The 26080-nt window shown below is 40.1% G+C and overlaps 1 protein-coding gene across 1 annotated transcript in view; it reads left to right on the top strand.

The window, feature by feature from the left end:
• Positions 1-26080, top strand: part of ADAMTSL3 (ADAMTS like 3) — a 351345-nt gene that overhangs the window by 164133 nt on the left and 161132 nt on the right. The window contains exon 7 of the mRNA XM_032593550.1: positions 21305-21379. Coding sequence (XP_032449441.1) covers positions 21305-21379 — 75 coding nt within the window. The remainder of the gene's footprint in view (positions 1-21304; positions 21380-26080) is intronic.

Below are 26080 nucleotides of genomic sequence, written 5' to 3'. Positions count from 1 at the left end.
AAGGAAGCAAAAATAAGGTAGAGACAGAGAGGGAGGCAAACCACAAGAGACTCTGAAAGACAGAGAACAAACTGAGGGTTGCTGGAGGGGAGGGGGGAGGGGGGATGGGCTAAATGGGGGATGGGCGTTGAGGAGGGCACCTGTTGGGACGAGCACTGGGTGTTACAGGCAAGCGATGGATCACTGGGTTCAACCCTTGAAGCCAAGACGACACTGTACGTTAACTAACTTGAATTTAAATGTTAAACACGTTTTGGAATGGTTCAAACACGGAAAATACTCAGCCAGAACCGGTAATCTGTCACCACCACCGCCGTCCCCACCGCCACCAAATCTGAGTGCTCCCAGACGTGGACCTATTGCCATCGTATTGTAGGATGGGACAGAGAAGGAGTCTTCCCTCCGTGCGCTACGTTCTCAACCATTGGATCCTATGCCATTAGAAGGTGTATGTTAAAGCGGCCTCCGAGTCAGATCTGATTGGTGGTCTCTTTTGCAGACTTGTGATAAGACACGTTAAGTGGTCTGTGTGTAGCGTGCCCGGAAACACGAGGATCAGTCTGCTCCCACCGTACTTAGCCTCCTCCCTCCTGCACGATCTCCAGCTCTGGGTGGCTCCAGACTGAAGGGTAATTGACCAGGAGGATTGTGATAGACCAGACAGACAAAGCATGATTGCCGTATTTATATCAGAGCGAGTAGAATTTCAGGCAAAAAAGAAAATAACAAAGGGGAGTACTTTAGATCCATCGGTAATCAAAAATCAGTTTTCAAAATTGCAAACAAATTGCAATCAAATTGCAAAATTGCAAACAAATTGCAAACAAATGCCGTTCCGTCAAAATATATAAAGAAGAAAAAAACCCTTTAAGTGTGTAAGAAGAAATTGGAAGAAGTAACTACTATGAGAAACTTTGACACACAATGTAATTATTGTTACACGAACGGGTATTTCTGGACATTGCATTTGGAGGGAATGTACTGTCTTTTCAAGCAGTTATGGGCCATTTAGAAAAACTGATTGTATGCTAGACTCCGGAGAAGATTGTGAAGAACGTCTCCGTAGAACAGAAACCACCCGAAGAGACCTCGCCCTGCAGCTGTGTGCAATCATGCCTTGCTGCCTCCTGTTCTGGAAGCACAAGGGTCTTTCTCTCCAGGGCTAATTAATCTCTCCATCTGTGTTCTGGATTCTAGCCCCTCTGCTTCCTCAGAGATCTCATGCCGCCCATGATCTCCTCTCTCTCCTCTATCCCTCCCTCTCTTCCTTTCCCATCAGGGTTAAAAGAGACCCCAGATTTCTCCCACTTTAAATGCAAGTATAATTTTTTATCCGAGTATAATTAGCACAAAGTGGCATATTTCAGGTGTACAATATAGCGATTCAACAATTCTGTACACTTCTCAGTGCTCATCACGACAGGTGCACTCCTGGTCCCCATACCCTAGTTCACCCACCCACCCCCCGCCTCCCTCCCCTCCAGTGGCCATCAGTGTGTTCTCTGTATTTTCGAATCTGGGTTATTTGTTTGTTTTGGTCTCTTTTTCTTTTCTTTGTTCGTTTGTTTTTCTTGAATTCTTGAATTCTTACATATGAATGAGATCATATGGTATTTGTCTTTCTCTGTCTGACTTTTCATTTAGCGTGGCACTCTCCAGCTCCATCCACATGGTTGCAAATGGCAACATTTCATTCGTTTTTATGGCTGAGTAATATTCCATTGTATATATATCGCCTCTTCTTTATCCATTCATCAATCAATGGACACTTGGGCTGTTTCCATATCTTGGCTATTGTAAACAGTGCCGCAGTAAACATAGGGGTGCGTATGTCTTTTCACATTAGTGTTTTCATTCCCTTTGGGTAAATACCCAGGAGTGGAATTAGTGAATTATATGGTAATTCTATTTTTAATGTTTGAGGAACCTCCACGCTGTTTTCCACAGTGCCTGCACCAGTTTGCATTCCCACCAACAGTTCACGAGGGTTCCTCCTTCTCCATACCCTCCCCGGTACTTGAGATTTCTTGTTTTTGATTTTCGCTGTTCTGACAGGTGCACAATCGTCTCTCACTGTGGGTTTAATTTGCATTTCCCTGAGGATGAGTGACGTCAAGCAAGTATAATTTTAACGATTGTGTGTGCATCACATATAAAAATCTAGGTATTTTAAATTCTCCACATCTTTCGCTGCTACCCTAATCTTTCACCTACCTTTACTGACAGCTTTTGGAAAAACTGCTTATACTTCTGCTCTGCTCTTTCATTGTCGCTTCACTTCTCAAACCACAGCCACCTGTGTCCGCTACTAATTGAAACTGCTTTTACAAAGCCCATTGACATTTTTTTTTCCTAGTGCCATGGAGGTACTATTGTACTGTTGGTACCTCCCTCCTCAAAGTCCTCTATCTTACTAGACTTCTCACTGCATTTCTGGTCAAAGGTAGAGCTCTGCCATTTCTGCAGGAAAGGTGAAGCCATGCTGACAAGTTTGTGACTGTGGCACAGGCCTCCCTTACTGTCATCAGGACCGGCGTCTCCCCTCTCTCCGCCCCATATCAGTGCTACGCACAGCAGGGCTCACAAGCGTGCAGAATCGGCACCCCTGGGAGGCAGCGAGATGGGCACATTCTTGAGTTCCACCCTTTGCTTCTGGGTCAGGATTTCAATGGCTGGGGCAGGAATCTGTGCTTTAACAAGTCCTCCAGGTGCTTCTGGGAGGTACAACCCTATAAAAGTATCACCGAGACTTCCTCAGATGTATCGCGCTGTCCTGGAGAGTTACAGAAATGATAGGAGATTGCCCCTTGGGAGAAGGTGTTTAACACTGGAAGTACAGGTTTCTTTTCCCGTAATTCTAGGGACGTTAAATCCTTAACACTGGATTATAGGTTGTCCCCCATCCCTAGCTGTCCCCTGTCCCGGCTGCCCTACAATGTCCGCTTCTCTCCAAGGTTAGTACTGTGAACAACTGGGGATTCGTTGCCTTCTACGCAGCAGAACATTTGTTCCCAGGTTTGAGCTCTTCTGGCTAAAATCACATGCCACGGGTTCTGGTCTGAAAGGTTTCACTTGAGTGTGTAACAGTCAGTGGGTGGTGGTTAGAGCACGCACGCACACACATAACGAATATCTGTAGTGCCAGCCCCTAAAGAATGGAATTGCTTTGGAGTCTGTGAGGTCATAGAGGGTGACTTACCTTCCAGAGTTTCTCCTTCTGTCCCTTTTCATATTTTTAGAAAGAAATAGTCCTTAATGTTTTAACTAATTAATTAAATGATACCATAATATTAAGTAATGTTACCATGAGTTATTAATATATGTTATACATAGTCAACAATTTCCCAGCACCCCAAGAAGAATACACAATAATATGATAACATATCGGTGTTGTGACTGATTCATGACATGCTTACTTCCTTTGCCTGGATGCTGTAAATCTTGTACAGTACACAAATAGCACATTGTATATGCAATAAAAGTTTGTTCTGAAAATGCATGTAAATTAGAAGGCTTTCCCCGAGCTGACAGAAACCTATTCGGGCACATCACTTGGGCTGAGCACTCTTGCAAAATCTTTATGAGCTTAGGCTGTTGTGTATTATGAGTCGTGTTTGTCCTGCGTGAATAACATAACACAGACCTTCATGCACGTATGTATTTGAGAGCCATACAGAACCGATCATTAAATATAATTTTTTTTACAACTGAATTTTATCACTGAGGTTTTTCCTATTAGTTCTCAAAAGTCTGCTTTATCTTATTTTTATTTATTTATTTTTTTATGAAATTTATTGACAAATTGGTTTCCATACAACACCCAGTGCTCATCCCAAAAGGTGCCCTCCTCAATACCCATCACCCACCCTCCCCTCCCTCCCACCCCCCATCAACCCTCAGTTTGTTCTCAGTTTTTAACAGTCTCTTATGCTTTGGCTCTCTCCCACTCTAACCTCTTTTTTTTTTTTTTTCCTTCCCCTCCCCCATGGGTTCCTGTTAAGTTTCTCAGGATCCACATAAGAGTGAAACCATATGGTATCTGTCTTTCTCTGTATGGCTTATTTCACTTAGCATTACACTCTCCAGTTCCATCCACGTTGCTACAAAGGGCCATATTTCATTTTTTCTCATTGCCACGTAGTACTCCATTGTGTATATATACCACAATTTCTTTATCCATTCATCAGTTGATGGACATTTAGGCTCTTTCCATAATTTGGCTATTGTTGAGAGTGCTGCTATGAACATTGGGGTACAAGTGCCCCTATGCATCAGTACTCCTGTATCCCTTGGATAAATTCCTAGCAGTGCTATTGCTGGGTCATAGGGTAGGTCTATTTTAATTTTCTGAGGAACCTCCACACTGCTTTCCAGAGCGGCTGCACCAATTTGCATTCCCACCAACAGTGCAAGAGGGTTCCCGTTTCTCCACATCCTCTCCAGCATCTATAGTCTCCTGATTTGTTCATTTTGGCCACTCTGACTGGCGTGAGGTGATACCTGAGTGTGGTTTTGATTTGTATTTCCCTGATAAGGAGCGACGCTGAACATCTTTTCATGTGCCTGTTGGCCATCTGGATGTCTTCTTTAGAGAAGTGTCTATTCATGTTTTCTGCCCATTTCTTCACTGGGTTATTTGTTTTTCGGGTGTGGAGTTTGGTGAGCTCTTTATAGATTTTAGATACTAGCCCTTTGTCCGATATGTCATTTGCAAATATCTTTTCCCATTCCGTTGGTTGCCTTTTAGTTTTGTTGGTTGTTTCCTTTGCTGTGCAGAAGCTTTTATCTTCATAAGGTCCCAGTAATTCACTTTTGCTTTTAATTCCCTTGCCTTTGGGGATGTGTCGAGTAAGAGATTGCTACGGCTGAGGTCAGAGAGATCTTTTCCTGCTTTCTCCTCTAAGGTTTTGATGGTTTCCTGTCTCACATTTAGGTCCTTTATCCATTTTGAGTTTATTTTTGTAAATGGTGTGAGAAAGTGGTCTAGTTTCAACCTTCTGCATGTTGCTGTCCAGTTCTCCCAGCACCATTTGTTAAAGAGGCTGTCTTTTTTCCATTGGATGTTCTTTCCTGCTTTGTCAAAGATGAGTTGGCCATACGTTTGTGGGTCTAGTTCTGGGGTTTGTATTCTATTCCATTGGTCTGTGTGTCTGTTTTTGTGCCAATACCATGCTGTCTTGATGATGACAGCTTTGTAGTAGAGGCTAAAGTCTGGGATTGTGATGCCTCCTGCTTTGGTCTTCTTCTTCAAAATTCCTTTGGCTATTCGGGGCCTTTTGTGGTTCCATATGAATTTTAGGATTGCTTGTTCTAATTTCGAGAAGAATGCTGGTGCAATTTTGATTGGGATTGCATTGAATGTGTAGATAGCTTTGGGTAGTATTGACATTTTGACAATATTTATTTTTCCAATCCATGAGCAGGGAATGTCTTTCCATTTCTTTAAGTCTTCGTCAATTACCTTCATAAGCTTTCTATAGTTTTCAGCATACAGATCCTTTACATCTTTGGTTAGATTTATTCCTAGGTATTTGATGCTTCTTGGTGCAATTGTGAATGGGATCAGTTTCTTTATTTGTCTTTCTGTTGCTTCATTGTTAGTGTATAAGAATGCAACTGATTTCTGGACATTGATTTTGTATCCTGCAACTTTGCTGAATTCATGTATCAGTTCTAGCAGACTTTTGGTGGAGTCTATCGGATTTTCCATGTATAATATCATGTCATCTGCAAAAAGCGAAAGCTTGACTTCATCTTTGCCAATTTTGATGCCTTTGATTTCCTTTTGTTGTCTGATTGCTGATGCTAGAACTTCCAGCACTATGTTAAACAACAGCGGTGAGAGTGGGCATCCCTGTCGTGTTCCTGATCTCAGGGAAAAAGCTCTCAGTTTTTCCCCGTTGAGGATGATGTTAGCTGTGGGCTTTTCATAAATGGCTTTTATGATCTTTAAGTATGTTCCTTCTATCCCGACTTTCTCAAGGGTTTTTATTAAGAAAGGGTGCTGGATTTTGTCAAAGGCCTTTTCTGCATCGATTGACAGGATCATATGGTTCTTCTCTTTTTTTTTTGTTAATGTGATGTATCACGTTGATTGATTTGCGAATGTTGAACCAGCCCTGCATCCCAGGAATGAATCCCACTTGATCATGGTGAATAATTCTTTTTATATGCTGTTGAATTCGATTTGCTAGTATCTTATTGAGAATTTTTGCATCCATATTCATCAGGGATATTGGCCTGTAGTTCTCTTTTTTTACTGGGTCTCTGTCTGGTTTAGGAATCAAAGTAATACTGGCTTCATAGAATGAGTCTGGAAGTTTTCCTTCCCTTTCTATTTCTTGGAATAGCTTGAGAAGGATAGGTATTATCTCTGCTTTAAATGTCTGGTAGAACTCCCCTGGGAAGCCATCTGGTCCTGGACTCTTATTTGTTGGGAGATTTTTGATAACCGATTCAATTTCTTCGCTGGTTATGGGTCTGTTCAAGCTTTCTATTTCCTCCTGATTGAGTTTTGGAAGAGTGTGGGTGTTCAGGAATGTGTCCATTTCTTCCAGGTTGTCCAATTTGTTAGCATATAATTTTTCATAGTATTCCCTGATAATTGTTTGTATCTCTGAGGGATTGGTTGTAATAATTCCATTTTCATTCATGAGTTTATCTATTTGGGTCATCTCCCTTTTCTTTTTGAGAAGCCTGGCTAGAGGTTTGTCAATTTTGTTTATTTTTTCAAAAAACCAACTCTTGGTTTCGTTGATCTGCTCTACAGTTTTTTTAGATTCTATATTGTTTATTTCTGCTCTGATCTTTATTATTTCTCTTCTTCTGCTGGGTTTAGGCTGCCTTTGCTGTTCTGCTTCTATTTCCTTTAGGTGTGCTGTTAGATTTTGTATTTGGGATTTTTCTTGTTTCTTGAGATAGGCCTGGATTGCAATGTATTTTCCTCTCAGGACTGCCTTCGCTGCGTCCCAAAGCGTTTGGATTGTTGTATTTTCATTTTCGTTTGTCTCCATATATTTTTTGATTTCTTCTCTAATTGCCTGGTTGACCCACTCATTCGTTAGTAGGGTGTTCTTTAACCTCCACGCTTTTGGAGGTTTTCCAGACTTTTTCCTGTGGTTGATTTCAAGCTTCATAGCATTGTGGTCTGAAAGTATGCATGGTATAATTTCAATTCTTGTAAACTTATGAAGGGCTGTTTTGTGACCCAGTATATGATCTATCTTGGAGAATGTTCCATGTGCACTCGAGAAGAAAGTATATTCTGTTGCTTTGGGATGCAGAGTTCTAAATATATCTGTCAAGTCCATCTGATCCAATGTCTCATTCAGGACCCTTGTTTCTTTATTGACCGTGTGTCTAGATGATCTATCCATTTCTGTAAGTGGGGTGTTAAAGTCCCCTGCAATTACCACATTCTTATCAATAAGGTTGCTTCTGTTTATGAGTAATTGTTTTATATACTTGGGGGCTCCGGTATTCGGCGCATAGACATTTATAATTGTTAGCTCTTCCTGATGGATAGACCCTGTAACTATTATATAATGTCCTTCTTCATCTCTTGTTACAGCCTTTAATTTAAAGTCTAGTTTGTCTGATATAAGTATGGCTACTCCAGCTTTCTTTTGGCTTCCAGTAGCATGATAAATAGTTCTCCATCCCCTCACTCTGAATCTAAAGGTGTCCTCAGGTCTAAAATGAGTCTCTTGTAGACAGCAAATAGATGGGTCTTGTTTTTTTATCCATTCTGATACCCTATGTCTTTTGGTTGGCGCATTTAATCCGTTTACATTCAGTGTTATTATAGAAAGATACGGGTTTAGAGTCATTGTGATGTCTGTATGTTTTATGCTTGTAGTGATGTCTCTGGTACTTTGTCTCACAGGGTCCCCCTTAGGATCTCTTGTAGGGCTGGTTTAGTGGTGACAAATTCCTTCAGTTTTTGTTTGTTTGGGAAGACCTTTATCTCTCCTTCTATTCTAAATGACAGACTTGCTGGATAAAGGATTCTCGGCTGCATATTTTTGCTGTCTAGCACCCTGAAAATCTCGTGCCAATTCTTTCTGGCCTGCCAAGTTTCAAAAGAGAGATCAGTCACGAGTCTTATAGGTCTCCCTTTATATGTGAGGGCACGTTTACCCCTTGCTGCTTTCAGAATTTTCTCTTTATCCTTGTATTTTGCCAGTTTCACTATGATATGTCGTGCAGAAGATCGATTCAAGTTACGTCTGAAGGGAGTTCTCTGTGCCTCTTGGATTTCAATGCCTTTTTCCTTCCCCAGTTCAGGGAAGTTCTCAGCTATTATTTCTTCAAGTACCCCTTCAGCACCTTTCCCTCTCTCTTCCTCCTCTGGAATACCAATTATGCGTATATTATTTCTTTTTAGTGTATCACTTAGTTCTCTAATTTTCCCCTCATACTCCTGGATTTTTTTATCTCTCTTTTTCTCAGCTTCCTCTTTTTCCATAACTTTATCTTCTAGTTCACCTATTCTCTCCTCTGCCTCTTCCATCCGAGCTGTGGTGGTTGCATTTTGTTTTGCATTTCTTTTAAAGCGTTTTTCAGCTCCTCGTGACTGTTCCTTAGTCCCTTGATCTCTGTAGCAAGAGATTCTCTGCTGTCCTGTATACTGTTTTCCAGCCCAGCGATTAATTTTATGACTATTATTCTAAATTCACTTTCTGTTATATTATTTAAATCCTTTTGATCAGCTCATTAGCTGTTGTTATTTCCTGGAGATTCTTCTGAGGGGAATTCTTCCGCTTGGTCATTTTGGATAGTCCCTGGTGTGGTGAGGACCTGCAGGGCACTTCCCCTGTGCTGTGGTGTATAACTGGAGTTGGTGGGCGGGGCCGCAGTCAGTCCTGATGTCTGCCCCCAGCCCACCGCTGGGGCCACAGTCAGACTGGTGTGTGCCTTCTCTTCCCCTCTCCTAGGGGTGGGATTCACTGTGGGGTGGCGTGGCCCGTCTGGGCTACTTGCACACTGCCAGGCTTGTGATGCTGGGGATCTGGCGTATTAGCTGGGGTGGGAAGGCAAGGTGCACGGCGGGAGGGGGGGCAGGCTTAGCTCGCTTCTCCTTAGGTGATCCACTTCAGGAGGGGCCCTGTGGCAGCCGGAGGGAGTCAGATCCGCTGCCGGAGGTTTGGCTCCGCAGAAGCACAGAGTTGGGTGTTTGCGCGGAGCGAGCAATTTCCCTGGCCAGAACCGGTTCCCTTTGGGATTTTGGCTGGGGGATGGGCGGGGGAGATGGCGCTGGCGAGCGCCTTTGTTCCCCGCCAAACTGAGCTCTGTCGTCCGGGGGCTCCGCAGCTCACCCTCCCTTTGTCCTCCAGCCTTCCCGCTTTCCGAGCAGAGCTGTTAACTTATGACCTCCCAGACGCTAAGTCGCGCTTGCTGTCGGAACACAGTCCGTCAGGCCCCTCCGCTTTTGCAAGCCGGACTCGAGGGCTCTGCTTGGCCGGCGAGCCGCCCCTCCGCCCCGGCTCCCTCCCGCCAGTCCGTGGAGCGCGCACCGCCTCGCCGCCCTTCCTACCCTCTTCCGTGGGCCTCTCGTCGGCACTTGGGTCCGGTGACTCCGTTCTGCTAATCCTCTGGCGGTTTTCTGGGTTATTTAGGCAGGTGTGGGTGCAATCTAAGTGATCAGCAGGACGCGCGGTGAGCCCAGCGTCCTCCTACGCCGCCATCTTCCTGCGCCCGTCCTACCCAAATTCCTGCTTTATCTTTTTAAAGTGATGGCCTAGGAAGATGTGCCATGATCTATTTAACCAGACTCGTATTAATGAACGTTTAGGTTTTTTTCTTGGTTTTGCTATGCTTGTTCACCTTTGTACAAGTGTATCTTTGATGATATGTTTTTATTTTTCAAAGACACTGCTAATTTTTCCTCCCATAGGATTTACCATCATCTTCACAAACAGATTAAAATTTATGAGAGCATTTCACTTTCACTAATGGGATAAGTGAAATGTATCTTGTTTTCAGTTTGCATTTCTGTGATTACCAGTGAGTTGGGCATCTTTTCATAATCTTCTGGTCATTTTAATTCTTGGGGCACCTGGGGTGGCTCAGTCGGTTAAGCGTCTGACTTCAGCTCAGGTCACGATCTCATTGGTTTGTGAGTTCGAGCCCAGCATCGGGCTCTGTTCTGACAGCTCAGAGTCTGGAGCCTGCTTCAGATTCTGTGTCTCCCTTTTTCTGTCCCTCGCCTGCTAACACTCTGTCTTTGTCTCAAAAATGAATAAACATTAAAAAAAATTTTTTTAAAGAATCGAAAGATACGGGGCACCTCCATGGTTCAGTCGGTTGAGTGTCCCGAGTCTAGGTCCTTTCTCAGGTCATGCTCTCAGGGTTGTCATTCAAGCCCCACGTTGTGTATTATTGTCTTATTATTAATAGGCATTTTCTCCTATTTCTCCTTGTGTTCCTATAGATTTTGCTTCATATATTTCAGTACCATTAATCTAAAGCACATATGAAAGTCATGATAGCTGAATTATTTCCTAGATTATTATGAAGTGCTTTTCCTTTAAATATTTAATGTGTTTTTCCCTTGAGTTAAACTTTGTCTGACAATCATATCATGATTTCTGTTTTATTTTTTATATATATTTTCCAGGGTATTAAGTTTAAATCTTAGACCTTTATTCTTCTAAATTAAGACTCTCTTTAAAAAAAAAAATTGTTTATTCATTTTTGAGAGACAGAGAGACAGAGCGTGAGTGGGGTGGGGCAAAGAGAGAGGAAGACACAGAACCCTAAGCAGGCTCCAGGCTCTAAGCTGTCAGCACAGAGCCTGGTATGGGGCTCAAACTCAGAACGGCGAGATCACAACCTGAGCTGAAGTCAGGTGCTTAACCGACTGAGCCACCCAGGCGCCCCTAAATTAAGACTCTTTAAAAACATAATCACAAAGCCATTATTATATCTAAAAATTAACACTAATCCCTTAATATCATCAAATATCCAGTCTGTGTTCACTTTTTTCAGATCATCTCATAAATATTATAGTTTGCTTGTTCAGTTTAAATATGATTTCTTTTAGTTCTTTGAGCATATTTAAAATAGCTTGTTTAAGGTTTTTGTGTAAAATTCCAACTCTGGGCTTATTTAGATACAGTTCCTATTGGTTGCTTTTTTTTTCCTGTGTATGAGCCATACTTTCTTATTTTTTTTTGTACGTCTTGTAACTTTTTGTTGAAAATTAGACGTCTTCAATATAATGTTGCATATCTGGAAATCAAATTCTCCCCGCCCCACGCCACCCCTAGTGTGTCACTCTTGGTGGCTACTGTTTGTTTAGTGATTTTCTCGGACCCAATTTTGTGAGGTCTGTATCCTTTGTCCCATGTAGCTACTGAAGACTGTGCTCAGTTGGTTTAGCGGTCAACTAGTGATTGGATAGAGGCTTAAAATGTCTGAAATCAGCAAGTCTTTGCTGAAGGGCTCTGTGTATGTGTGGAGGCACAGTTCAACACTCAGCCAGACATCTGACAACTCTGTTATAACCTACACTTCTTTCCTGTTGCAGAGCCTCAAGGTCAGCCAGGGGTGAGAACGTAGGGCCTTTTCAGGTCTTTTCTGAGTATACTCACAGCCCTGACGTGCACATAGCCCAGCCTGTATGTATGGCCTTCTAGATTCCCAGGAATGCGATGGAGCTTTCCAAAGCCCCCTGTGGACATCTCTATTTCTCCAGATTTCCCCTTTAAGCTTTTTGGATAGCTTATGGTTTTCTTCAGCTGTTATCTACCACCTTGGGCAGCCTCAATGTTAACAAATTGCCTCTGATTGTTTTGGACAAGCGCCCCTCAGGAAAAGGCTGTTTGTACTGGGCAGGCCCCTAGGTACATAAAATAAAGACAGCTTTGTGAGTGAGGCCCTCCAGGGAACCACTGTGCAAGTCAAGCAATGACAGTTGAGAATTGGGGCTTTGAAGGAGCTCCAACCATATTCTGCCCCTGCAGCATCTTCCGGCATCTTCTGGGCTGCTGATTTTCACAGTGATAATGCTGTTGGTCTTTGAGGTTACAACAGAGGCTGAGAATGGGGAATATGGGAACAGGCTATTGAAAATGCCACAAAATTTGTGGTTCTTATCACGGGATTTTCTTTTTTTTTTTTTTTTCAACGTTTATTTATTTTTGGGACAGAGAGAGACAGAGCATGAACGGGGGAGGGGCAGAGAGAGAGGGAGACACAGAATCGGAAACAGGCTCCAGGCTCCGAGCCATCAGCCCAGAGCCTGACGCGGGGCTCGAACTCACGGACAGCGAGATCGTGACCTGGCTGAAGTCGGACGCTTAACCGACTGCGCCACCCAGGCGCCCCAGGGGATTTTCTTTAATCAATTTTTCTCAGATTTAAGCTCAGGCTTTGCTCTACAAGCCTTAAGTTACTTTCCAGAATTTTGAAACGGTGAATTCTGACAGTTTTTTCCTAGTATTTTCATGAAAGAGTGGCTTTCAGAGTCCTTACTCCATCATTTTTGGTTACGTATTCAAGTTAGTCTCTATATAAGGTCTGTATGTTGCATTTGGATGTTATGTCTCTTCGTTATTTTTTAATTAGAAGTATGTTCTTCTCTCTTTTTATTCTTAATTATGTTTAATTCATTTTTCATTATAAGCACACCCTTCTATTTTTTCCCTTGAGATTTATTTGTTAAGGAAACTGTTTGTTTGTCTAACAGGTTTTCCCATAATCTATATTTTTCTCATTACATTTCCATGATGTGGTATATTATGTTCCTTTGCACTATACATTTCGTGTGAATAGGTAGTTAGATGTAAAGGTTTGATCATATTCCGATGTATTTGCTTGTTCTGGTAAGAATAGTTTAAAGCTGGTGTTATGCATTTCCTATCACATCATATTAGGAGGCACATGATGCATGGTTTTCTGTCTTATTGTGATGCTATAGCCATCAGTGATAATTAATGTATAAATGATAATATTATGTAAGTGCTTCATTTATCAGCTTGGATACTTCTATAAAGAAAAACTTCACCTTATAAACTATTTGGTTTCCCTGAGGTGTAATTCGTGTGGAAAGGCATGGTAAATGCATTATTCTTTTGTCTTTATTTACCATTTTTCAAAATAATGAGTTGGCTTGTAGCATCCTCAAAATGTGACCAGTGATTTTTTTCCAGTGTTAGTATGAGCTTAAGGATTTAGACATATTTCATGTGATCTGCTCCATTGCAGTTATTATTCTTATTGTTCAAATTGTCACATTTTTGCCCAGTTGGATACTCTTATGTTGACTCCCTTTCATGTAATTCTAGTTCGGTTCACATGACTCATGTCTTTGAGAGCTCCCATACTTTTGTTATTCCATAGTGTTCTAGGATTATCTAGTTCATTTTCTGACCCAGACCTGGACGGAACCATTTCTTTAAAGACGCGCTGGTTCTTTTTAGTGGGAAATGGTATTTGGAGACACCATATGGATGCATGGGTGTTCATTGCTACTGAGTTGGTTAATATTTTTTGGATTTTCAGGAGACAGACTACGAATAAATACTAGTGTGTATGTATATATATGTAATATTGTATATTAATATGTTAACCTTTTAATGAGTATAATATATATTAGCTATAAAATATCATTATAGTATATAATTAAATATTAATTAAAATGCAGGAAAACAGTTTATTTAATATCAATACTTTCTGAATTTTGGGGGAGTTATAGTGTTTTTCCCCAGTTTTATTGAAAAGTAAATGGCAAAACATCACTGTATAGGTTTGAACCATATAACATGACTTACATATTTTGTGAAATGATTACCATAGAGGTTTAGCTAACATTCATCTTCTCATATGGATACAATAAAAAGAAAAGAAATAAGAAAAGGAAAAAGGAAAAAAAATTCTCCTTGTGATGAGAAAATTTCTCCTATATGTTCTATATCATGGTTAGCTATCGTCATCATGCTGTACATTACATCCCTAGTCTTAAATTTCTTGGAAATGGAAGCTTGTACCTTTTGATCACTTTCTTCCAATTCCCCCTTCCCTCTCCCTCTGTCTCTGGTAATCACAAGTTGGATCTCTTTGTCTATGGATTTGTTTTTTGTTTTGTTTTGTTTTTAGACTCCGCATATGAGTGGAATCATACAGTATTTTTTCTCCATCTGACTTATTTCATTTAGCATTATGCCTTCAGGGTCCACCCATATTCTTGCAGATGGTAGGATTTCCGCATTTTTTATGGCTGAATAATATTCCAGTGTGTGTATATGTGTGTGTACACATACATTTATATAGACATAGCCATAGACATAGGCATAGATTGACTTATATCTGTTCATCTATTGATTTCCATGTTTGACTTTTGTAAATAATGCTGCAGTGCTCATGCAGGTGCAGATATCTTTCTGGGTTAGTGTTTTCATTTCCTTTGGATATATTCCCAGAAGTGGAGTTGCTAGATCATATAATTGTTCTAGTTTTAGTTTTTTGAGGATCCTTCATACTGTTTTCCATGGTAGGTGTTACAATTTATAATCCCACCAACAGTGCAGAAGGGTTTCCTTGTATCCACATCTGTGCCAGCATTTGTTATCTCTTGTCTTTTTATTCCGGCCATTCTGACAGGCATGAGGCGATGGCTCATTGTAGTTTTAATTTGTATTTTTCTTATGGCCAGGAGTGTTGAGAATCTTTTCAAGTACCTATTGGTCTTTCATATATCTTCTTTGGAGATATGACTATTCATATCTTTTGCCCATTTTAAAATTGGGTTTTTATTTGTTTGTTTTGCTATTGAGTTGTATGAATTCATTATAAATTTTGGATATTAACCCCTTATCAGATATATGGTTTGCAAGTATATTTCCCATTCCATAGGTTGTCTTTTCACTTTGATGATGGTTTCTTTTGCTATGCAAAACCTTTTTAGTTTGATGTAGTCCCATTTGTTTATATTTTATTTTATTGCTTGTGCAATAAAAATGTTGACAAGACCCATGTCAAGGAGCATCTATTCCTATGTTTTTTTCCGGAGTTTCCTGGTTTCCCATTTAAATCTCTTACATTTAAATCTCTAATTCATTTCAGGTTAATTAAAAAAATAATCTTTATTTTTGAGAGAGAGACAGAGATCAAGCAGGGGAGGGACAGAGAGAAAGGTGGGGAGACACAGAATCCGAAGCAGGCCCCAGGCTCTGAGCTGTCAGCACAGAGCCTGAGGCGGGGCTCGAACTCACAATCTGTGAGATCATGACTTGAACTGAAGTTGGATGCTTAACCAACTGAGCCACCCAGGTGCCCCATTTCAGGTTAATTTTTGTTAATGGTGTAAGATGTCGGTCCAGTTTCATTCTTTTATGTGTAAAAATCCCATTATTCCAACACGTTTATTGAAGAGACCATCTTTGCTCCGTTGAGTATCCTGGGCTCCATTGTCAAGTATTAGTTGACTGTATGTGCTTGGGTTTATTTCTGGGCTCTTAATACTTTTTGTTGGTCTGTTTGTGTTGTTGTTATTATATACCACGCTGTTTTAATAAGTGTAGCCTTTTAAGTCTAGCTTTGAAATCCAAAAGTTTGATGCCTCCTGCTATGTTCTTCCTTCTCAGGATTTCTTTGGCTATTTATGGTCTTTTGTGGTTCCATGTAAATTTTAGGACTATTTTTTCTACTTGTGTAAAAAATGCTGTTGGAATCTTAAAGGGATTGTATCAAATCTATAGATGGCCTTTGGTAGTATTGACATCTTAGCAATACTAATTCTTCCAGCCCATGAACTTAAGATGCCTTTAGATGTATATGTATCTTCAGTTTCTTTCATCATGGTCTCGCAGTTTTCAGAGTAGAGATCTTTCACCTCCTTAGTTAAATTGATTCCTAAGTATTGTTTTTGATGCTATGGTAAATGAGATCAATTTCTTTACTTTTTTTCAGATTTACTTTTAGTGTATAGAAGTGCTATTGATTTTTATATGCTAATTTTGTATATTGCAACTCTACTGAATTTGTTATTAGATCAACATGTTTTTGGTCATGTCTTTGGATTTTCGAGATAGTTAACACTTGAACAGCAATGGGTTTGAACTGCATGGGTCCACTTATATGTGCATTTTTATTTTGATAAATACAGTCCAGTCCTGTAAATGTATTTCCTCTTGCTATGATTTTCTTAATATTTTCTTTTCTTGAGCTTACTTTATTGTAAGAATGTAGTGTATAATACATGTATCATACAAAATATGCATTCATCAACTGTTTATGTTTTTGGTAAGGCTTCTGGTCAAGAGTAGGCTATTAGCAGTTAAGTTTTTGAGGAAGTTATAGGCAGATTTTTGATGGCGTGAGTGATTGGTGTCCCTAATCTCTGCATTGTTCAAGGGTCTTTATATAAAATCATGTCACTTGCAAATAGAGACAATTTTACTTCTTCTTTTCCAATTGTGATACCTGTTATCTCTTCCTTGCCTTACTACTCCAGCTAGCACTTCCAGTGCTGTGTTGAATACAAGTGGTGAGAATGGGAATGTCTGTGTTGTTCCTGATCTTAGAGGAAAAGCTTTCAACCTTTCACCACTGAATATGATGCTAGCTGTGGGCTTGTCATATATTGCCTTTAATATGTTGAGATATGTTCTTTCTGTCCCTAATTTGTTAAGAGTTTTTATCATGAGTGGATGTTGAATTTGTTAGATGCGTTTTCTCTGTTTCTATTGAGATGATCATATGATTCTTTTCGTTTATTCTGTTAATGTGATGTGTATCACATTGATTATATATCAAACCATCCTTGCATCCTAGGAAAATAAATCCCATGTGATTTTGGTGAATGATCATTTTAACGTGCTGCTGAATGTGGTATGCTAGTATTTTGTTGACAATTTTTTCATCTATATTCTTCAGGGATATTGACCTGTAATGGATTTTTCTTCTTGAATTTTTACTTAGACAATTTACAAATAATGGCATTAAAATTTTTTCTTTCCAATATATATTTTTATATGTTATTTGTTTTCTAGTTACATTGAGTAAGAAAGTGATCCCCAGAAGAGTATGGAAAAAAATGGTGACGATAATCCTCATTTTGTTCCTGACTACATGGAAATGATTCTAATGTTTCACCACTAAGTCTGCTCATGCTTCTGATTCTTTATTAAATTAAGGATGCTTCCTTCTGTTCCTGGCTTTAGTAGGAATCTTACGATGTATGCTGAATTTCATCAGATACCTTTTTATACTCATTTAATGATCATAACATTTAACTTTTTTGATCTCTTAATATAACCAATTATATTAACAAGTTTTTATCATGTTAAATCAATGGTTTTTAGCATATATTCTCTTGAGTCATGATACATAATTCTTGTGATACAATCTGTAATTAATTTGCTTTGTTTCAGTTTTTATTTTTATATCTATGATCATAAATAAGATTTGGTTCATCTGTTTATTTTTGTGCTGTGTTTGGTTTGGGTATCTGAGTTATTTTAGTTATCTATTACTGAGAATCTTTCCATCTTCTTCTTTTTTTATTTTTTTTAACGTTTATTTATTATTGAGAGACAGAGAGAGACAGAGCATGAACAAGGGAGGGACAGTGAGAGGGGGAGACACAGAATCTAAAGCAGGCCCCAGGCTCTAAGCTGTCAGCATAGAGCCTGGTGCAGGACTCGAACCCACAAACCATGAGATCATGACCTGAGCTGAAGTCAGATGCCCAACAGACTCCACCCAGGTGCCCCTCAGTCTTCTTTTTATGTGCAACGTACCTACTTACTTAAGGTTTTCCAAAACTCATCCAGTAAAACTTTTTGGCCCTGGTCCTTTTTTTCCTTTCCAGTTTCTATCTTCTTTTGTAAAAAATGTTACTAGCTTTATAATATTGTATTTGAAAAGTAACTCATCAGTGCATTGCCATTATACAAAAGTCAAAAAATACAGAACTATGGTCTTCTTCAGTAATTTCTGGAACTTTCATCCCTTTCCCCAGTTAACCACTGTCAACAGTTTGGTGAAAACTCTTCCATGAATTTAAAGGATTAAATAATCAAAATCTCACTCTGTTATTTTCTGATATGCAATTGCACAGTGCCATGCATTCTCATATTATTATGTTTATACCATGTTATTCCATGTACCTATATACAACACAATGTATTATAATATATACATGTATATATTGCTATAAGTTACATATACACGGGGGTGCCCGTGGGTGGCTCAGTTGGTTGTGTGTCTGACTTTGGCTCAGGTCATTATCTCACAGTTTGTGGGTTTGAGCCCCACATCGGGCTCTGTGCTGACAGCTCAGAGCCTGGAACTGTTTCAGATTCTGCGTCTCCCCCTCTCTCTCTCTGCCCCTCCCCTGCTCATGCTCTGTCTCTCTCTCTCAAAAATAAATAAACATTAAAAAATTAAAAAAATTACATATACATGAGAATGCAATACTTAAACACATGTACTTTATAATGAGTTTGTGTCTTACACATTTTTAATGTGGTAAATTATGCATAACCTACAATTGATCATGTTAATCATTTTTTAATTTTTTTTAATGTTTACTTATTTTTGACACAGAGACAGAGCGTGAGTGGGGGAAGGGCAGAGAGAGAGGGAGACACAGAAGCAGAAGCAGGCTCCACGCTCTGAGCCATCAGCACAGAGCCTGATGCAGGGCTTGAACCCACAAACTGTGAGATCATGACCTGAGCAGAAGTTGGATGCTTAACCAACTGAGCCACCCAGGCTCCCCAGTCATGTTAATCATTTTTAAGCGTATCGATCAGTGGCATTAAATACGTTCACGTTGGTGTGTAACCATTATTACCACCATCTGTCTCCAGCCTTTTTTATCTTGCAAAACTGAAAGTCTGTACCCACTAAACAAACAAGAACTCTCCATTGTCTCCTACCCCAACTCCTGACACCCACCATTCTCCTTTCTGTCTCTGTGAACTTGACTACTCATATGAATGGAATTATACAATATTTATCCTTTTGTGACTGGCTTATTTCACGTAGCATAACATCTTTGTGGTTCATCCGTGTTACACAGCATGTGTCAGAATTGCCCCCTTTAAGGACGAATACTATTCCATTATATGTGTTTACCACGTGGTGTCTTTCCACTCATCTGTGGATGGACACTTGGGTTGCTTCCGCCTTTGACTATTGTAAATAATTTTGTAAACGCGGGTATGCAAGTCTCTGTCTGAATCCCTGCTTTCAGTTCTTTGGGGTTTGAACCCAGACGTGGAATTGGTGAATCATATGGTAGTTCTGTATATAATATTTTGAGGAACTGTTCTTTCTGGTGGTAGAACCATTTTATATTCCCACCAATGGTTCATGGTATTCTGATTTCTCCTCATCCTAAGGATTATTTTCTGGTTTTATTTTATGTTTTTTTTTATAATGGCCATCCTAATAGGTATGAAGTGGGATCTCATTGTGGTTTTGCTTTGCATTTCCCTAAAGAGTAGTGACGTTGAGCGTGTTTTTATGCACTTAATGACCATGTGTATATTCTCTTTGGAGAAATGTCTGTTCCAGTCCTTTGCTCGTTTTTCATTGGGTTGGTTGTTCATTGTTGAGTTGTACAAGTTCTTCATATGTTCTGGATATTAACCCCTTATCTGATATGTGATTTGTAAATATTTTCTCCCGTTCCGTTTTTACTCTTGTTCATAGTATCCTCTGACGCACAAAAGTTTAATTGTGATATAGTCCAATTTATTTGTTTTTATTTGTTGCCTGTGCTTTTGGTGTCTTATCCAAGAAATCATTGCCCACATATATTGTTTTTTACCTTCCCTTTCTTAGTCATCAGTATGTATGTTGGCTTTAATTCCACATCAAGTCCTATAGCTTCTTATCTTTACTTTTATCAGGTGTAGAGTATTCCTGAGTATGTGTGTATCACTGTTTGTTTCACCTCTCCCCTTAATAGTGGACATTTAAATAGTGTTCATTGTTTTGTTTTGCACCTATGTATATTAGGAACAAACAAACAAAATCTGGAAAGAATATTTATCCAAGTGTTAGAGGTGATAATCTCTGGGCAGCAGGATTAGAAATGGTTTTATCTCCTTGCTTGTTTGCATTTTTTTCAATTTTCCGTAATAAACAGGTGTTTTTATGTAATGAAAACTTACAGACAAGTCAGCAAACATAGTAACATCCTTTGATCCAACCATTTTGTCCCAGCATTTATCAAAAAAAAAAAAAAAAAAAAGTGTTCTCTGGAAGTTACACAAAAACAGTCTGTGCTCCAAGTAATTCATATCAATGATAACAGGCTAATATCATGGAGTAACAGACTTAATGTTCAAATGGGGGACTGCTGGGGTAAAATTTTATACATGAGCCCAGATTATCATGTAGCCATGAGAATTAATTTCAGAATGTGTAACAGCATGGAAGAAAAGAACATCTCTAAAGACTGGGATAAAGACACAAGGTGATTACCTAGGCGAGGGATCTTCAGACTTTTTTCTGTGAAGGGCTAGATAGTAGAGAGATTAGGCCTGTGAGCCTTGCTCTCTCGCTTACAACCACCCAATCCTGCCTTTGTGGGTAAAGGACATAAGTGAGTGAGTGTGGCCAGGCTTAGCCCGAGGGCCCTAGTGTGTGGACCACCCCCCATCAGAGCACTTGAACGAGGCCTGGAGATGGAGGCTGAACAGGTGGTAGCATCGATTTTAAACTTTAATTTAGTCTTTTAAAAATGCATTTAAGGGGCACCTGGGGGGCTCAGTTTGTTCAGCATCCAACTTCGGCTCAGGTCGTGATCTCGCGGTCCGTGAGTTCGAGCCCCGAGTCGGGCTCTGTGCTGACGGCTCAGAGCCTGGAGCCTGTTTCAGATTCTGTGTCTCCCTCTCTCTCTCTGCCCCTCCCCTGCTTGTGTTCTTTCTCTTTCCCCCTCAAAAATAAATAAACATTAAAAAAAAGTTTTAGGGACGCCTGGGTAGCTCAGTCGGTTAAGTGTCCGACTTCAGATCAGGTCATGACCTCACAGTTCATGAGTTCAAGCCCTGCCTTGGGCTCCACACTGATGGTGCAGAGCCTGCTTGGGATTCTCCCTCTCCCTCTCTCTCTCTCAAAATAAATAAATAATAACTTAAAAAAAATTTTAATGCATTTAGATAAAATTATGAGTAGTATTAATATGCCTTCCACACAGTAAGTGCTTTCCAGATATTGCTTGATAATAAGACAAAAATGTGGTTAAAGAACCCTTTGCAAATACCCCCAGTTTTCACTGACTTGCTTATGTTGTTAGGCCTTCCACGCACAAGGTTTACTGTATTTGTCTTGTGTTCTTTCCCAGGGGAAGAAAATGTGATTGCTGTTCCTCTAGGCAGTCGAAGTGTAAGAATTACACTGAAAGGACCGGCCCATCTTTGTAAGTACAATTTAATCTTGACATGTTTTTATTTCCTGATAGTTTATGTAGCCAAAACAAAAATCTTCCATTGTGGTCTCAGGTAGGTAGGCAGACGTCTCAAGGATTTTGTCAACCACTCTGAAATCGTCTCCATCACTAGGGAATGATCAATACCCTGAATTTTTCTGTTCTCCTGCCCCAGGGCATGGAAATATACCAGTCGGAATTAATCCCCTTGTGGGAGAAGAAATGGAGTTACAATGAGGATAAACTATTTTTACATGGAGATCAGAATGGGGTTCAAGAGTTTTCTAGAAATTTCAACAGTTTGGGACAAAAAGAATTTTTTTAAACACAGAACCATATCAGTGATTATGGCTGAAAAGTATAAGCTTTGTTGCTAGCACATCACAACATCGGGTCCAGGGGCTGCGAGAGTAAACCAGCAATTTCCCAGAATACTGAGTTTGAAATGATAGAAGATTGCCGCTATATTGTTTCTTTGGCCGAAGTCAGATGGCATCTCCTCTGTCTTTGTCTTCTGTTCTCTTAGGACCTAAAAGAACAGGAAATACCAAAGTTTGCTTCTTTCCCAAGGTCTCCTTGTGGCCAGAGGCAGGACTTCCTCAGTCTTATTCTCAGGAGAATGGGTTTGTGCCAAGACTGGCTCCCTGGCCTTGAGGAAGCTTACTGAGTTCAGCAATCTCTTTCCTTAAAAGTACAAACCAGTATTTATAACTATTTTAAAGGTACACAAATCAAGGTCCACTGGACCCAAGTGCTACACAGTTTTTGCCATTTTTCTTCCGAGCCGCCGTCCTAGATTTTTTATTATAAATTTTTCTCTGGGCCACAAGCATATTACATCTTTGGTAGCTTTTAAATGTGTGTGTGTGTGTGTCTGTGTGTGTATTTTGAATTCATTCAAACCAGGAATGTTCTCTGAGAAAAGGTGATGTCAAAATGTTTAAGTAAACATGTTTAAGATCACCAGTAATATAGATTAAAATCTTGAAAAGAAAAAAACCCAAGAAATTCTGCAGTACATTATGATCTAAATCAGAGAAGCAAGAGAATGTCTTTGGGGCAGTAAGGGTGAATAATTGTTTGAAAGGTTTTTTTTTTTTTTTTACCCTTAACTTCATTTTATGATTTATGACCAGAAGAGTGCGACCAATATTTTTTAACTAAAATACCAAAATGTTTACAGTCATATAATGGTTACTTTATTCAAGGCTTTCTCTGCAAGGAAGCATCACAACATTCTTTCAGCTTCTTTTTAAAATGGCTTACAGCCTAGAGCTCTTGATGAGAGTAAATCTTCATCCTTACAAGTGTGAACTTGGTTTTTTGAAAACAGGTAAAAATCGTTCAGATCCAAGTTTTGAGGATCATTTGAGGGATCCCATTGTGACATACAATTCTGGATTCAAAACTACAAAGTGCTGAGTGTTAATAGTAGCATGATTCATAATAACCATAAAGTGAAACCAGCCCAAATGTCCATCACCTGATGGATGGATAAATAAAATGTGGCGTATGTGGAACATTACTTTGCTGTAGCAGACAACGAAGGACCGACCTGTGCTACAACGTGGATGGCCGTTGAAAACATGTGAAAGAAGGCCAGATGCTAAGGGCCACATATCATACGATTCCATTTATGTCTAATGTCCAGAATAAGCAAATCTATGGAGACAGAAAGGAGACTGATGGTTGCCTGGGGCTTGGGGGAGTCAGATTTGTGGGGAGATGGGGGCATGACTGCTCGTGGGTATAGGATTTCCTTTGGGATGACAAAAAATGTTCTAAACTTAGATCATGGTGATGTTTTCACAACTCTGTGAATGTACTGAAATCGTTAAACTACAGTTTAAATGAGCAGATTTCATGGCATGTGAATTTTATGGCGTATCAAAAAGATGTTTAAAAAATCTTCAGCAACTGGGCCCAATTTTCTCATGATGCTTAAGGCGGTTTCCCAAAATTCAGCTGCGAAAAGCAAAAGTAGGTTTGTAAGTTCCAAAACCAGAATAGGTAGATGGTAAACAGAATAAGTAAAAATGAATACTTTGAGGGAAAATATTCATTTACATGCAAATATGTTCTGGCATACTAAATATAACTTTATACTCAAAACTGGCACTGTTCCAAGAACAGGGCTCAAAAATGTTCCCATTTCTCCCAAGGTGACAGAGCTGTTGTTTGGAACATTTCTCCTTCTGAACAGTCTTGCAATTGACTCTGGAAGGGTTTCTGAAAGTTCTCGTTCTCTGCTGATGATTAGAACTGGCTTCGTTTACAAAGGATTTAGTTAGCATTTCTGAACATCTAAATATAGAAGTGGTTTTATTTTCTTGATTTATACAACTGTTTTCTTAATTTTTTATTTGAAACAAAGATACATTCCTGAAATAAAGCTTACTTTGCTGAAATAAATCATTCTTTGAAGATCTGCATTAACTACAACCTTCCAAAAGGCTACATCATTAAGAACTGAGAACACTCACTAATGTTAATGTCAGTCTCTTTGCTGTGGAATGGAATTTAATTACAGAATGTCTGTCTTACCTACTGCCTAGAGGTGTTCAGATCCTAAATTTCCAGTCCTGTCCAAAGCCTGGCCCCAACATAGTCCCCCATTTCCCTAAAACATCAAAAATGGAAGCAATAAAAGGATTCCTGGGAAGGAGATTTTATTATAGCAAAGCTTTGGCATTAAATGTGTTTGACTAGCAGTAAATGTGAGAAGGCATGGTGCCATAAACTGAAAACCTGCATTATTGGTAAAAAGAATCATTTTTGACCATGTGTAGACATGTACAGTTGACCTTGAACAATGTGGGGGTTAAGGGCACCAACCCCTGCACAGTGGAGGATCTGCGTAAAACTTTTGGCTCCCCCCGGATTGAACCACCAACAGCCTATTGTTGAGCAGAAGCCTTACTGGCAACTTAAATAGTCAGTTAACACATATTTTATATATTATCTGTTTTATATACAGTATTCTTACAATGAGGTCAGCCAGAGAAAGAAAATGTGATTAAGAAAGTCTTAAGGAAGAGAAAACACATGGACAGTACTGGGACTGTGTTTCTTGAAAATAAATCCCTGTTATCAGTGGACCTGTGTGGTTCAAGTCCGTGTTGTTAAAGGGTCGACTCTAAAAATACAAGCGTAGATGCATAGTGACCAAAGGAAACGACTAGTGAGTCTGGTCGCATGTACTCTAAATGCAGCACTGCTCGAAACCTAAGTTTGATGTATTTCTGACTCCCAAAGCTGTGTGAACGCTCAGTATGTTTAGCTAACAGGACTTTAGTGGCCTTGGAATTTAAGGAGACCTTTTGAGGATGGTTAGCAGAAGGCTAACCTCTTTTGAAAGAGAGATGCCTGGACTGGTGCTTCTCCGTGCACACCCTTCCGCTGGAAGCAGCTAGAAGCTTCCATCATCTTTGTAGATATCTCTCTGATAAACAACTGGAATGAATCAGAATATTTATTTATTATTTTTTAGATGTTTATTTATTTTGAGAGAGAGACAGTGTGAACAGGGGAAGGGCAGAGAGAGAGAGAAAGAGAGAGAGAGAGAGAGAGAGAGAATCGGAGGCAGGCTCCAGGCTCCGAGCTGTCAGCACAGAGCCTGACATGGGGCTGGAACTCACGAACCAGGAGATCATGACCTAAAGTCAGATGCTTCGCCAGCTGAGCCACACAGGTGCCCTGGATCAGAATATTTAAAGGCACCATCATAGACTTGAGCTGTGAAGATCTGGGGAATTTGAAAGCATCTTGACTTCTGATTCTACTTTTATCTGTTGGAGGCCACACATCATCTTTTTCTTCACTCTTCTCTGCAACCCCCCACCGTTTTAAGCCTGAGGAGAAAGAAGTCAGCGGTGGACAGCAGGGCTGAAGGCACACACCCTCTGCCTTTAGTGGTGGGTATGTTTAGGGGCTTCCTGGTCTCCACCCAGGACAAGCCCTCTTGCTGCAGAAACCACGGAGGGGTCCGGAAAAGCTCTATCAGCTGAAGGGCGATGTGCATTTCTTAGTAGCCACGAATCGTACATCATCACAACATAGGGCTGCAGTCAAATACAGCAGAATGCTCAAAATTAATAAACACTTAAAAATGGATTTATAAGTCAACACATCATCTGAATTGTTGCTTTCCACCGGTCTCCACCTCGCCTGTGGATTCATCACAGTGGCTCTGTTAGTCCATATTATCTGAATCACTTGTATCCATGATCTCCACTTTCATGAAATCCCTTCCCCTGTCTTTAGTCGCCCACCTTTGACTCCTACACAGTAGCGATCAGAGAACCTGCCTTCCACGTCCTACCTATGCAGCCAGCATTTGCAACCTGGAGAGCTGGGAACCTTCTGGAAAAAAATGCCATAAAGACAGTTTTTTCATTAGCATATATGTGTCATTGGAGGGAAAGAGTGGTTTGGATAATTCACCTGCCCTTGAAAAAAGGGCAAAAAGAGTGGGTTTGCTCCCTGAAGTTCTCATGCCCTTGCCACTAACAGTCCTGGACACTGTCCAAGTAATGGAATAGATTTGATAGCAAAAAAAAAAAAACCAAAAAACAAAAAAACACCAGGACCAGACTAACAGAAACGCTGGCCTTTGGTTTTCAAGGCTGGATGTCCGACCAGCCTTCCCCTTCCTCCCAGATTCCGGCATCTCTGCTGTGACTCCGCATTCCG

The sequence above is a fragment of the Lynx canadensis genome, chromosome B3 (assembly GCF_007474595.2).
Source record: "Lynx canadensis isolate LIC74 chromosome B3, mLynCan4.pri.v2, whole genome shotgun sequence".
NCBI classification, from domain to species: Eukaryota; Metazoa; Chordata; class Mammalia; order Carnivora; family Felidae; genus Lynx; species Lynx canadensis.
The sequence above is the reverse complement of the archived record's forward strand: the minus strand, read 5'-3'. Positions and strand labels throughout refer to the sequence as shown.